Consider the following 15,353-nt stretch of genomic DNA (forward strand, 5'->3'; position numbering starts at 1 on the left):
CGTTTTTAGTATTACGCACCATCCACATTGTATAATTTGATTTGTAAGATTCAAATTTTAATTTTTTTTTTTCAAATCAAAATATACCACATAGATGGTGTGTGATGTAAAGGCATTCAAATAGAATTATTCATTTCCTATCTAAGGTGTATCATTTTTATTCAGCTCTTGGCACAAGTAGGAGCGTCATGAAATTAATAGACTTAGGTTGTGTTCGATTGTTGAACCAAACTCAACTCATTTCAAACTAATCATTGATGAAACTCACTATTTTTTCAACTTCCTATAAAAAAGTTAAAGTCATCTCAACCTATTTCATACATTTCAGCCTAAAAAGTTAAACTCATCTCAACTTAAAAAAAAGTTAAACCCATCTTAATGAGACCTACAAAATGTTAATATTTACATCTCAACTCAACTCATCTCAGCATCCAAACGTAGCCTAATAGTCATATTAGAGTTTTCATCCTTCAATTAAGAAACTCATGATGTGTCATGCATGCGGGGAGAATGTAGCATGTCTCTTAGTGTGGTCCAAATATAAAATATGTATTTGTTTAAATGAAATATTATAGCCGATAGATAAGGATAAACAATCCATAAAACAATGTATCTATTTATGATAGTAATTAAGTATTGCTTCCTTGATAGAAAGATATCAACATCAATATATGGACTAGCTAGTCATAGTCCTACGACTATCATGCACAAGTCAAAAAAAAAAAAAAAAAAACTGGTCTCAAAATGCTTAAAATGCAAGAACATCGTAATAATCTTCTTTCCTAAAATTAAGGAAATATAAAATATGGTGCACCAAAAAAGGCATGATTTGGCCAATGAAGCCATATATATATATTAATATATATATATATATTAATTTTTTTAAATCAAGATTGTTTTATTAATAAAATCCTCTGTAACAAAGATTGAATGCATGGAGGACTAAGTCCATATTCCCAATTACATCAGAAATATTCGAAGCATTTTTGGCCAGGACATGGGCTCTCTCATCTGCTCCTCTTCTAACATGGTGTACTTACCAAGATGTAAAACTTTAGAGTTTGCTTCTAATGTAAAACAAGCATCCCAGTAATGGCCCAAGACTCTCCAACATTAGTGATGGCCTGAATTACTTGAAGAGTCTCCCTTGAGTTTGATGTTTGTTAGCCCCAGTTCAGTTCCAAAGATGCTTGCTTGGAGAGCACCAAAAGCTTCTTCAAGGAATGGATCAGGAAATAAGCTTCTATTCATTCTGATAGTGACAATGACTCTACCTTTCCAGTCTCTAGCTATAATCCCAATTCCAATCTTGCATTTAGATTTGTTAATTATAGTATCCCAATTGAGCTTAATGAGATTCTATGGAGGCGGAGTCTACGACTGAGGTTGATTTCTATTAGTTTCTGTTGAGCTTGTTCTCTCTACCTGGATTTTCTTCATCTCCTGCAATATTTTTTTTGAATGCAACACCTTGGATCGTTTAAATCTACATTAAAAACAAAACCATTCATTCTCAACCAAATTCTTCTAGCAACCATAGCTACTTCCTCAATTTGTTCCTTCTCAATAGTTTCGCATAAGTTTTCCATCAACTCCATAAAGCTCCTATTAGGATTATTGTTTTTCCGTAGTTGCTTGGAACATTGACTCCAGACATCTCGAGCTTCAATGCATTCCCACATGGCATGATTCATAGACTCTTCAACCTCTAAGCAGATAGGGCAAATTGGGTTATCAACAAATTCTTTATGAATAGATTCAAACTTGTAGGAATAACTTCTAAGAATGCTCGCCACAAGAAGACTTTGTCTGCATTTGGTATGTTCAGCTTTCAGACTATTTGCCACACTCTTCTCTGTCTATTATTGCTAGATGGCTGCACTTAAGTTCTTTCTTGTATCTCTTTTTACAGATGATAAGCACTTCTTATTGAGAACAGTTCATTTGTAGTACCTCTCCATATTAATTTGTGGACATCTGTAGTGCAGGGGATCAAATTTTCAACTGATTTTTCCTATTGGCTTTACAGAGCTGTTGTTAGGAATCCAGTGGTTAAGTACTCTAGGTCCTATTCTGTGGTTAAGGGGCTGAATCCTAGGGGTTCAAAGTGGATGGAAGGAAAAGACAGTTACTCATGGTCCAATTCTACAGTAAGGCCTACAAGATTTATTTACGAAGATAGTCCATTCACATTACTAATGGCACCTATACGGCCCCATTCACATTGCTAGCCCATGTAGATTACAACGCACATGTTCTTCCCACATAATTTATACAATTTTATAAGAAAAATATCGAGCTTTGTCTTGTAGAAATTTATACAATTTTATAGAAATTTTCCTCACCGTTCTTCCACTTCCCTAACCAAAATCCTCAGGCAGCATTATGAACTTAAAAAGCACATGGTTGTTCCATTGATTGACATTATAAACTATCAGCATTGATTGAATAGAGGTCCTGTGCAGAAGTAGAAGAAGTTCCGGTCCAAATCGGATCTGATGACGAATGAATACGACTCTCAGCTCCACTTAAGCTCTTCCTTACTGGTTGGATTTGATCGAACTGGCCTCTTAAAGCTTCAAACCTATATTCATCACCATATATACTTGGATCCATGATATCTTCATTAACAACAGTTCGGCCTTCGAGCATGCTTACTACTGCAGACATGGTGGGTCTAAGCGCTGGAGATGGATTGGTGCAAAGTAGAGCTACTTTGATCATTCTAATAGCCTCCTCCTTGTTGAAATCGGAGCCTAGCTTTGTGTCTACTAGCTCCATTAGATCACCCTTTCTTTGTAGAACAAGGCCCTGAAATAAGCATGCATGAAAGGATGGAAATGAAAAGTAGCGAATCAATAGAAGAGAAAGACGTGAACTCATGCTTGACTTCAATGAGTTGAACAATATCAACCTAGTTTAGTATACTTTGTAGCTTGACTCTAGAGTAGCAGATCATGCCGACCAGATTGGGTGGAAAGGCACAAAGAAGAAACATAACTCATGACTGTGTTTTTAAATGCATGTACGTAATTAAGGGTATAGATCAACCTTACCCAATCTAGAAGGCATACATAATTCTCATTTGGTCGATATTTCATGTTGTTTTTCCCTGCAACAATTTCCAACGCAACTACTCCAAAACTGTAGACATCTGCCTTGTAGGTTAAAAAACCCCATAATGCATATTCGGGTGCCATGTATCCTCTGCAAAATGAGCATTGCATATGAAATGTAGTTCATTAGTATGAAGCTCTTATCGTTAATATTGGAAAAAATCTAACATCTATGGAAACATAGTTACAGGGTCATGTTTGCTTCCCATTTACTCGTGTTCCATGAATAAAAAGCCAACATCTATAGAAACATAGTAACGGGGTCATGTATCCTCTGCAAATTGAACATTGTATTATGACTTGTAGCTCACTAGTGTGAAGCTCTGCTCATTCATACTGAAAATCAAATCCAAAAAATCCAACATCTATAGAAACATAGTTACGGGATTTGTTTCCTACCCATTTAGCATGCAATTAGTAAGGCATATAATTGAGCGGAATCATCATGCCATGCATGAAAGATACAAAAAAATAAGTAAAAAATTATTGGCAATGAATAACATTTTACATAAATAAGATGAGATGAGCAGAAACTTTATTTCCTTCCCAAACATCATTCAAATACTAATACTTTCAAACTAATCATTACAACTTTTTTAAACTGATCATAACTTTCCTAATTTCCAAACAAAACAAAAAAAAAATCAATTTTTTCAAATCTCAAAATAAAAATTATATTTTAACAATATTTTTAACTTTATTATATTTTTATTTAACTTTTCCTCTCTCGTTTCTCAAAACCCAATAAATACGTAACTCAACCTATCTTACTACTATTCACAAACCATTTTACTACTATTCACAAAATTCTTATCTTATCTCATTACCCAAGCATCCCCTAGTGAGATAAGTTGTCAGGGCATCGAGCTCAAAGTGTAATTTGCTTTTTTTGGGGGTGGGGGAGGGGGGCTGCTTATGATTCTGCAAGATTTCAAGTACTTCCTTTTTTATCATTTTGGTTAGACTAGAGAGAATTTTGAGACTATCTTAAATGGCAACTACAGCTCAAGAAATTATCAATCAACGGCTACAAGATAAGGCAAATTCCAACCAACCAATGCCTAAAATATTCTTAAGGATATAAATGCGTATTATTTTCTTCTGTATAATCCATAACCACTTGTATAAAAAAAAAATTATTCTCGGTAACTGTTTCTATACTTGTCTCGATAAAAACAGAATATTTGACACAAGTTTTACATGCTATTGTTTTTTTAATTTAAGAATAGGCAGATAGATTCCAGGAGTAGGATTTATGTTAGTGGTTCAATACAAATCTCTCTCTCTCTCTCTCTCTCTCTCTCTCTCTCTCAAAATTGGGCTGATTGTTTGTTGCATCAAAAGTCTGGGCATAAAAAAAACACAAGCAAATTATAGCTACATGCTTAATGTTTGCACTCTTTTGTAAATAGTGAACACTGATTGGTAAATTAGGCAGGAATGAATTTCTCTACAAGCATGGTGGTGTTGCGAATATAGACAACCAACGTATGGAAATTCCTACCAACTACTGAATCCAAGAGTTTTTTATTGTACCTTCCATCAATGAATGTTAATAATATGCTAAAACTTTAAATGCTACCCTTTCTGGCTTAGTTTCTGGTATCATCTCAAAGAGAGATAAACATCAATATCAGCCCCAGATTATCTCCCAGCCAACAGCTAAAGAGGGAAAATAGAAAAGGAAGAATACAATTACAAGTGGGCTCCAAAGAAAGGATAGAGGGAAAGATTTAGCTTACATTGTTCCAGCAACTCGGGTGCTAATATGGGTGTTTTCCTCTTCATCGAGCTTGGCCAAACCAAAGTCAGAAATCTTTGGGTTAAGCTCTCCATCCAGTAGCACATTTGTAGTTTTTATGTCCCTGTGAACAATTTTTATGGTCGATTCCTCATGCAAGTAAGCCAAACCTCTTGCAATCCCAACACATATTTTCTGCCTCGTAGGCCATTCCAAGTTTAATTGGTATTCCTCTGGACCTGCAGTTTTCATAACAACTCAAATGGGGAGTTCATCAACTTGGTTCGTAATAAAAACAATACGTAGTTTTTGGTTCCCATACTTTTGAAAGTCAACATAAAATAAGAAAGTATAAGCAATAAACTTACCAAACAAAGCACGTGCTAAGCTATTGTTTTCCATATATTCATACACCAAGAAAAGTTGACTTCCTTCAACACAACATCCATACAATCTAACAAGATTCGGGTGTTTTAAACCAGATATCATGCCTATTTCATTCACAAATTCACGATTTCCTTGATTTGATCTCGAAGAAAGTTTCTTAACTGCAATGATAGTACAATCTAACAGTACACCCTGTATTCAAAATAGAAAAGTATCATCGGGCATGTTTTCCATCATGTACTGAGAGATCTGTAGATATGATGAACAAGTGAAAAATGGAAATCCTAAAAGCTCAGTGGCAATGACGTTAGATACCTTGTAGACAGATCCAAAACCTCCTTCCCCAATCTTGTTTGCAGGATCAAAGTTATTAGTGGCAGCTTTGATTTGCCTATAAGTGAAAAAACCAGTTTGCAAATCTAATCCTCTCAGTTCTGTAAAAGGAACGAAAGGATAGGGGAAGATGTCAGATTGCATCTTATAAATGATGAGATTACTCTTTTATTGCTATTTTGCATTCTTGACTAATCAGATGACTTTAGGGAGAATGGGACCACTAAAATGCAGTGAGAAGGAACAAAAATCTAGTCTATCAGGTACTTAACCCAAGCAGTTACAAGACAGACTCATTTCATTTTCTAAGTCTGCTAAACAATCACAGGTGTATTGGGAATCAAAAGCCAAACGAAAAAGAGATATATTTGATTTGTACATCCCTTAGCATGATATGTGCCTTTTGGCTCTTCTTAGCATTTAAAATAAGATCATTTTACTGCTATATAAGAATATTCAACAGAAAAACTAATTCTCAAGTGACTTTGGGGGCATTTCGAAATGACTTCACTTAGATTTCACACATGAGCAATGATCTAAGACACGATTTGATATTTTTATGATCATAAACGGAAGTGGCTCTAATATATGAAGACCTCTTCTTATGCTCTGCAATGCAGCAATCCTATAGTTGCCTTCCACATTGTACTTTGGATTGCTGAGGCATGTAGGGTGATCGCAGTACATAGTTGGAGTAGATATTAAAAAAATTTATACCATCTAAATCATAATTTTTGCAGTGTTGAGTACCTTTGTCCCTTGATATCCTGCCGCCTATGCATCCTTTCCACCAAAGAATGCCTAGAATCATAAGAATGAGGAATAGCACTGATACTACAGCTCCAATCACGATAAATATCTCAACCTTCACAGGGGGACTGAAATCTGAAGAAAGACAAGGAGCTGAGTAAAGCGATTTTGAAGCTCCATACACAAAACTGATTTTCTGTATACTTTTGCCGTTCGCCAATCTAAGAAGTGTGAAACAATTTGGAAAGGATAGAAGAATTCTCATATTCCAGGAAACGGTTACCAGATTCCACAGAGATGGCTGATATGAGAGGACCATACGTTCCTCTCTTTGGAGCAGCTGTTGTCCCTTTCCCAGCCCAATGGAAGCGGATCTGTAAAACTTTATTGCTCACAACTGCTGTATATGTCCTAGACACACCTTTATCAACCCCTTGTGCGGCATTTTCAATATCAAAATCCATTAACACCGGTTTTTCCTGTGACATATTAACTAATTAAAATCCTGTTCTACATATAAAGTGAAACAAATAACTTTGTACGTACCTGGATATAAACATCAAATATCCGTCTTCCAAGACTGTAAAAGGATCTATTCTCCCTGAATACTATCTCTGCAAAGGATAGTGTCACGCTATAATTCCCATTTGCCAAGCAACGAACATAATAGGTGAGAGAAAGGGGAGAGAGGCGTGCACTCGTGTATAATTCAGAACTGTTCATTCTGAGTGTTGATACATTGTTCGCTGTGTATACATTTGAGGTACTGTCAGTATCCCAAAATATTCCACTTGCACTTATTCCCCAGTACTTCTCACTCTCAGAAGGAACAAATTTTGCCGGACCTGCTGGATCCAGATCCTCATCGTACTTTATGTTTCCACTGGTGATAGCTTTTCCGCCACAATTTATATGCACTGAATAACGGTCTACACAAACAACAGCTTGTGCAAGTAAGCATTATAGGTCAAAGGGGAAGAATTATTAGTTTTATCTTCTTGGTTCATTTTCTTAAATATTTCACTGTATTTTGTTTTTTCATTTTTGAAAGCAGGTATCAAAATGGAAGCCTCACAGGACGAATAAAGCATAGGCCTCAAAGTTCTATTTGAAGGTATGTAATTACCTTTTGTGCAAGGAATGTTCTTTTGGCACTCCCCAATATTTCTAGATTAGTGTAATACAAGAAGAATCGTGAGCGTATGCAAAATTATAGTTGAAAAGGAAAAGCTTTGGCAAAATCAAAGCGAGAGAGAAAAGTTTTGGTTGTTCTTAAAAGTTAAAGAGAGAGAACTTACGAGTTGTCCCGTCCAAGAGAGCTTTCAAACACATTTCTGATGAAACGAGAAACTCGTCATGTTTTGAAAAACTATAAAGCTTAAGTTTTTGGAGAGAAGTATATGCAAAGGTCAGGTCGTACGATATTAAGGCTAAGAAATGTCCTTACAGGGTTTCTCGACAAGTAGGTCCTGCAGAGCTCTCTGAAAAGTTATTGTAAGAAAGATCTAGTTGGCTGCACATGAACATAATTTTCATTAAGAACTCATTATACATCCCAAAAGAAATAAGGAATGACTAGAGTTACAGGTTGTAAAACCAAACTATTTCATTAACTGAAACAGCCTGGAAGATGACCCTTGAGGAAGTAGCATGATTGACCTCATCTAACATTGTAATCTAAATTAGCTGTGCTATGTATTTACCATATTGCATTTCCCTAAATCTATGCTTGGTTTTTGTTGATGTTAATCCAATATTATTCAGGTTCAGACCATCAAACATCTCTGGCCAACTTGACATTTAACTGTCAATATACTGTTGACAGATAACAGACTTAGCTACATAACAATGTAAAATAAGTTCATCTACTACTCCTTTCTCCAGGTGACACATGGTGTATGATGCAAATTAAATTCTGCAGAAAATTTCTTTAATCCACCCATTGTATATGATGAGCGAATAAGACCTATAGTTGACCATATCATAAGATGAAGAAGCTTCCAAAGTGATTTATATTTCAACATTATGCATATTTGTAAAAATTCTATATCCACCAGCCCCTAAAAAATTACAAAAAGAATATAATGATGCAAATCTAGTGTATAGTTTAAGATGAACTACATACTCGCGAGGATCTCTGTCTATGATCCACTTCGGAATAGCCCCGGTGAGCAAGTTGCTTGTCAGAAACCTGTTCGAAGAGCAAAATAATCACATTCTGGTTAAACACACTAATATCATTACTAAAGGAAGAAAACTGAGGAAAATTTAAGGTACTAATTTTGGATGATATAATAATTGTATGAAGCCTTAGCAACATAGACAAGTTACTGTTATGTTGCACATTAGGAAAGTCAGGCCCATCCCTTGGTATGACTGCATTCCCTAGGGAGATGGCTAGCTTGTGAGTGCTTGTAGTTTGGCTATCATTAAATTGTTTAAGTCCAGATTTTAAGTCCAGATTAAAACAAAAAGGATACATTTTCCAAATATATATATATATATATATATATACAAATTGTTTTAAGTCCAGATTAAGACCAAAAAGGATACTTGAACAGGTGGAATATTACATATATAGTTCTACAACCAATATAATTCTATAACTGAAGTAGCTGACCCGACCATGTAAGGATGAATACATATATTGTTCTTCAATACATATATATAACAGATGCAAATGTTCTGCATGACTACACAGGGGAGTCAATATGCAAAGCTCCCAGTCATGACGACATAGATGCAATTGTCCTATCTGACCCAACCATGTAAGGATGGGCATAGGACTTGCCGAATCAACTCACTTGGTGTGGTGTGCTTTGAGCTGCTTCTTAATTGTTTATTTGAACTTCATCAAAAAAGAAATAGATTTAGGGTTTTGATTCAACACATACATGTATTCCAGCGTTTCTTGATCTTTAAAATCTGGAACATTTCCTTCTAATCTATTGAAGCTGAGATCTCTGCACAGATAAAAGGATAAAGTAGCTATATAATACTACAAAGGAATAATAAAGCTGCATAAAAGTGAATATGGTAAATCTTATAAACAACATGTTCAGTTTTTAAAGCGAAGATAGAATCAAGAAGACATAATACACAGGATAAACAAATTGAAAGATATTCCTTGTCCATGTAAGGGTTGAGATAGCTCAAAAAAGTTTCTATAGAAAAGTTAATGGTTCTCTTATTTTCGTTCCAGTGAAAGCAATGTTGCATAGATATCTTGACAAAATTCTTGATATTCATAGATATCTTGGGGCATCTGCAAGAATGGACCTAAGCAACATGACGTGTAGATCATTGCTGCTGTGCATCAATGTCCATGGGAAGAAAATTGACAACCCTACATAGCTGATTTCATAAGCAGAACAATATTTCCCACCCCTGTTTCAATCTAAAGTTGCTATAAAAGTACAGTACCTCATAGTGAACGGTTTCAGCATATGATCTTAATTCTACTAAAGAATTAGAAAAAAAAATCCGTATTGAAACAATACAACAACACAGTAAAGAAAATTAAAAAATAAATAAATAAATAAATAAAAGGAACCTTCACACAATATTTATCAGTAATGAACAAGGTATGCGCCAAGTATCTGGAGTTTTCAGTTCTTCGGCTTTTTAGTAAATGAAAATATAAAATAGACAAAAACAAAAAGGATGGAAGAAGTACAAAATTTGGAGTTCTGGCATTTGTGATATATATGCAGGTATTGTTCCAGAGAGATTGCAGCTCCTCAACATTCTGCAACATTAACCAACATCGTCTAAGAAACAACTCTAGAAGTTTGTATTATTCAAGCTCCTAACATTTTGCAGTTAAACAATGACTTACAATCTTTTCATTCCCCTCATGCTACTCAGTAGCGGAAATTTAGAACCCTCACCATGCAGGTCACTAATTCTTCTGCACAAAATTGCATCATCAATGACTGTTAGTATCTTAATCAAACAAATCTTGTTAATTCGAGTACAAAGGAAGATATCCCAGAGAATTTATAACAGGAATCCTGAGAAGAGCAGAACTTACAGCTCAGTTAAATTACTAAGGACAGAAATACTAGAAGGAATGGGCCCATAGAGACCACTTGCTTGGATCTCCCTGTGAAGAACATAAATATAATGAGTTAGGTTACACCTGAGTATTCTACCAGAAGAGATTCAGGCAAAATTATTGGGGGAAAAAACACATACAATTTTTGAAGGTTTTTCCAACTACTGAAAAAGTCAGGTATTTTTCCGGTGAAGCTGTTACTGCTAATCCTACTGCACTCGGCTCAAAATAGAAACATTGAAACATGAGTTTTCTCAGGTAGGAATGTAAAATTAATATTCTAATAGAAATGGCTTAAAAGTTACAACCACTTACAGTTCCGTTAATTTGGTCAGATTAGTGAGAGCGAGTGGCAACCCTCCCGTGAGATTATTAGCACTAAGAATACTGCAGTCAACAAATGGCTGGAAGTTCAACATATTGGGAATTGTGAAATGAATCATCAAATATGATTTCAGAACTAAAGGACGGAATGGTAGGAAATACTGACAGATTCTCCAAGTGAACCAAATTTCCAAGCTCACGGGGAACTCTTCCAGAAAACAGATTAGTCTCTAAGCTCCTGATATTACGACGGTCTTCGTCAATGTTAAAGCAAGGTTTTAACAAAACAAACTATGAAACAACGTTACAGATGAAAATGGTGAGTAAAAAATATAAAAGAAGAGCTTACAAATATACAAGCGTGGTCATGCTTCCCAGGGAGCTTGGGATCGGTCCTGATAACTTATTTACACTAATCGACCTGTAGCGAATTATTATAATCACCATAGATATTAATGTAATATAATCAGTAGTCTAAACCCTTGAGCTTTATGATTTTGATTAAGGAATATCTCTGCAACGAGTAGTAACTCACATAAATGTCAAGTTTGCAGAAGCCCATTCGAAAGGTATTGTACCAGAAAGATAGTTTCGAGTGAGATCACTACAAACAATAAGAAAGAATTAGAAGCTTAAATCAATTTTCAAATACTAATAATTACAAAAAAGAATTAGTAGGGTTGATCTTCTTACAGCTTTTGTAGGAAAGGCAGCTTTACCAGAGATTTTGGAAGCTCACCAGAAAGATTCTGCCCTTTAAGAAATCTGTATGACAAGGATAATTGTACAACCTTTTATGTTAGAACTTCTGACTGAAGAGAAGTGATGTAGGAGCTTATTTTCATTTTTTTGAATTTTGTCATCCCATTCACATGACCAACTTATTTTGTTTTTGCAGTTGATCTATAAAATTATTTAAAATACGATAGTTATGTACAAGTCATATAATGAAAGACGATGATAAAGTTAAAAATGAAAAGTAACCAGCTATATATATATATATATGTATGTATGTATACATCAGTATATATATACTTTGCAGGTGAAGCTTGAATAGTTTTCTAGCTTTGGTGGAATTAAGGAGGAAAATCTGGGTATAATTTGAAGGAAAATGGAGGAAGGGTACGTACAGTGAAACCACGTGACAGACAGTACCAGCTGCCGTAGGGAAGGAACAATTGCAGATTAGAGAATTGTTGTACAGTGCTGGCTTGGAACTGTAATCTGCTTCTGCTGTGAACCAACTTGATTCATTGAGGCATGGGTCCACTCTGAAATTCCAATCATCCTTCCCCAGTTGTGTAGCTATTTCACGCAGGGCACCAACTGCAATCATAATACAACGTCCCAACTTCTCATTTTTAAGAGTTTTTAATATTATTTTCTAAACTCTTGGGGACTCACGCCAAGAGTTACAAGAAAATCATTTTCAAAACTCTTCGAGGCAATTAAGCTAAGAATTCCTAAAGTAAAGAACAGTACTACTGCAATTCTGAATAATTCTTGATGCGAAGATGCGAGTATTTTTATAAAATATTTTATAAAAATATTTTTCATTAATTGAAATATAGTTACGTAAAATATTGTGAAAAGTGTTGTGGATAAATCATTTTTCTCATTCCAATCATGATCTGAATCTTGATCATAAAGATAAAAACATTCAATATTTTATTAGATTATTCTAATTTTTATGAAATTATCATTTATCCTAAAAGTTTGAGTGGACGGGAAGAGAAAAATTATTTATTTGTATTATATTCTTAATACTCTCTCACAAGTAGACCTAATACGTAAAATATTTAATTAAATTGGGCAGAACATAAAGTTAGGGTTAAAACTTAGGACCTCTACTCTGATATCATGTTAAATCACTTCTAACTCGTCTAAAAAATTTAAACTGATAAAAAGAAATAAATTTAATTATTCTTATTATATTCTTAATAACCTATTAATCTTTGTTAACTTTGATAGTTGGAATACACTGACTCATGTTGTTTTCTTAGGCTATGGACCTATTCCTCACAAGAATATATTAAAGTTGATTTTTTTTTCATCAAGTGAGGGTACGTACACTTAATTACTATTACCAAGATTTCCCAAAACCTATTACCAAGTGATACAATTCTTTATTACTTCCTATCCTCATCCATTACCCATGATGTTACATTAAACAGATACTTAAGTTAAATGTGGGCCCCATGAAGTCAAATAAGAAACATGTTTATAATTCTCCATTCGACACGCATTACACTCGAATTTCTTAGCAATAGATTTAGGATGGAAATCTCAATACGGCTGTAACTTTTGTTTAGATGTTGAATTGAATTGAGTTAAATTATTTATGAATAATAGTGAATAGAGTCAATAACAGAGTAAATTTTGTGAGGCTCACCTAATATGAGTTTAGATATATTTAGATGTTAATTAATATGAGTTTAGATATATTTATAAGAAATTGAAAAATATTGTGAGAAGATGTGTTGAGTTAAAAAAATATTGTGGATCCTACGTGTAAAGAGGTTTTGAATTGAGATAAATTTAGTAATTTAAGAATTGAGTATTTAGATGTTAAACTTAACTTAAAATTAAACTATCCAAATTTTAAACGGCCTCATCATGTCCTATAGGTAATGAATGTTGAATTTTTTATTTTAAGTGGACTCATCTCGTCCGAATCAACATATATATCATGATCTCCCCTTCTTTTCTAGGATGAAAAAGATCAAGCCCTTAAATATAGTGATTACAAGAGATGTATATATAGGTCCAAAACCTGGATTTAAAGGTAGGCCGGGAGGGTCTTGGGTCGTCGAGAACTTTTTCAAAGTTTAAACAACGTCTCAGAAAATCGACATCTTTTTCAAACAAAATAACGAATCAATGACATTGAGAAAAGAAAACAAAACATTAATCATGACCCATGAATTAATAATCAATTGCATGCTATTCAGTACGTACTTTCAATACTGGAAAATTATCATCCACATGAACTCAATCAATAATGATCAGTTCATGAAAGAGAAAAAATTAGTAGAAAGAGTAGGTTTTAATTACCTTCATCTTTAGGAAGACGCCCTGCTACTCCACCTTGTGCCTCCACTAATTTGAATACTCCCACCAAAACAATTAGCAATACGAGCGTACTTTTAAGACTCAAGCCAATCGTCTTTGCTACTTTCTGAGCTTGTATCGCCATTTTTCCCAAGCTCCAACGCCTTGAGGTGATGATGATCTGCAGCTTCCAAACATGTGCTGTAGTACGCGGTATGGACAAGATGCGAATAGCTTATATATATATATATATATACACACACATACATACACTTGCAGTATTATTATAATACGTGGCCGCCAATCAGTTTGACTCTGAATTTGTAGGATGAAAAGGTGATACAATAATTAGAAATCTCCATTATTTTTTTTTTGTCTTCTTCCTCCCTCCCTCCCTCCCTGGGTCGCCCCCCACAACCCATAAATGAGATCTAGAATCAATATTTAAATCCTTTAAATATTTTTTATCTGCTGCATGCAGTCGTTGTCTGTAAGAACGCCGTACGTAGCTTATAGATTCTCTGTAACAAAAACTAATTGGGTTACCGGCCTGTCTTAATTAACCCTGCCTTTTGAGTTAACAAAATTTGGGTTTTCCAGCTAATTTTCTTCTAGCTACTTCCTCGGTGAGGCGTGCTACGTACAGTCACCGTTGGGGGCTTGCTTGCGCACGAAATGAATATTTATGTCATTTTCTCTATAATTTTGGTCAAATGTCAAAAATAATCTCCACTTTATCTTCTTCCATCAAGCCAATGTGATATAACCCTAAATTTTCATTCTTATCACTCTTCTCAAAACACGGGCTAGACACGTCAACTCAAAGCAAAGTGATCTTGTGTTTGAGTGTTTGAAAATAGATTTCTACCGTTTGAGTTCCTCTGCATCTCCTCTACCACTGTTGACATGTAGAGTCTCATTTGAAGCATTTGAGTGCACTAAAAATAGATCTCTTCCTCCAAGAACAGATGCTTAAAAACAGACCACTTCAAATATAGATCCAGTTGAATTTCTTTCCAAAATTTTAATCTCCAACGAGAAAAACTTTGATTGCTCATCTGTAAAAGAATCATTCCAATCTTTTGGTAATATTCATGCGATTCTTCCTTTGAGACATCAGGATGAAGAGGGGTGCGATTTGACTTGGGAGAAGAAGGAGCTTGAGCAATTAAAACAGTAACTAAGTTAAACGACGGGTTTTTACTTCTATGCATTTTTTACTTTAATGAAATGAAGCGTTTCACTTCGTGCGCACGCAAGCCCCCAACTAGGACTGTATCTAGAATTTTTCTTTTTTAATTGTATAGATAGTTGGGTTGTGAAAATAAAAATAAAAATAAAAATAATTGTTAGAAGTCATCAGAAATTATAAAAATGAAAACAAAAAGTATTAAAAAAAATTAAAAATAGATAAAAAAAAATTAATATTTTATTATTATAAAAAAAAAAGGAGATAATTATTCCAATATGCAATTAAAGTTTTGACTAATTAGCTAAGCAAAAAATAATATATTAACCAAACTTTAATTTATAATGTAAGAGATACTTTTAACATACATTGACAAATTAAAAGAATAACGACGGGAGACAAATC

The 15,353-nt window shown here is 34.4% G+C and overlaps 1 protein-coding gene across 2 annotated transcripts; it reads right to left on the reverse strand.

Moving 5' to 3' along the window:
• Positions 1-2,192: 2,192 nt before the first annotated feature.
• Positions 2,193-13,977, reverse strand: LOC109013622 (probable leucine-rich repeat receptor-like serine/threonine-protein kinase At3g14840). Of its 2 annotated transcripts, XM_035688103.1 has the most exons (25): positions 13,763-13,977; positions 11,839-12,034; positions 11,402-11,473; positions 11,244-11,312; positions 11,058-11,129; positions 10,875-10,946; positions 10,700-10,771; positions 10,525-10,596; positions 10,361-10,432; positions 10,166-10,237; positions 10,004-10,075; positions 9,222-9,290; positions 8,453-8,518; positions 7,775-7,840; positions 7,626-7,661; positions 7,454-7,494; positions 7,173-7,256; positions 6,874-6,941; positions 6,611-6,806; positions 6,328-6,462; positions 5,560-5,678; positions 5,226-5,436; positions 4,859-5,096; positions 3,057-3,207; positions 2,193-2,811 (listed from the first exon to the last, which is right to left on the reverse strand). In XM_035688103.1, the coding sequence occupies exons 1-25, from the start codon at positions 13,902-13,904 to the stop codon at positions 2,425-2,427; spliced, it is 2,850 nt and encodes a 949-aa protein (XP_035543996.1). In that variant the 5' UTR covers positions 13,905-13,977; the 3' UTR covers positions 2,193-2,424. The 2 variants fall into 2 exon arrangements, with proteins under 2 accessions (XP_035543996.1, XP_018851312.2); XM_018995767.2 differs by having other exon boundaries at positions 6,874-7,256.
• Between the last annotated feature and the right edge of the window lie 1,376 nt (positions 13,978-15,353).

Source organism: Juglans regia, chromosome 3 (assembly GCF_001411555.2).
Source record: "Juglans regia cultivar Chandler chromosome 3, Walnut 2.0, whole genome shotgun sequence".
NCBI lineage: Eukaryota > Viridiplantae > Streptophyta > Magnoliopsida > Fagales > Juglandaceae > Juglans > Juglans regia.

Coding starts and splice junctions, on each gene's coding strand:
- LOC109013622 (XM_018995767.2), bottom strand. CDS start 13,904: ATGGCGATACAAGCTCAGAAAGTAGCAAAGACGATTGGCTTGAGTCTT. Junction 11,130..11,243: donor TCTGCAAACTTGACATTTAT/GTGAGTTACTAC, acceptor AATTCGCTACAG/GTCGATTAGTGTAAATAAGT. Junction 9,291..10,003: donor ATGCCAGAACTCCAAATTTT/GTACTTCTTCCA, acceptor TTATCTGTGCAG/AGATCTCAGCTTCAATAGAT.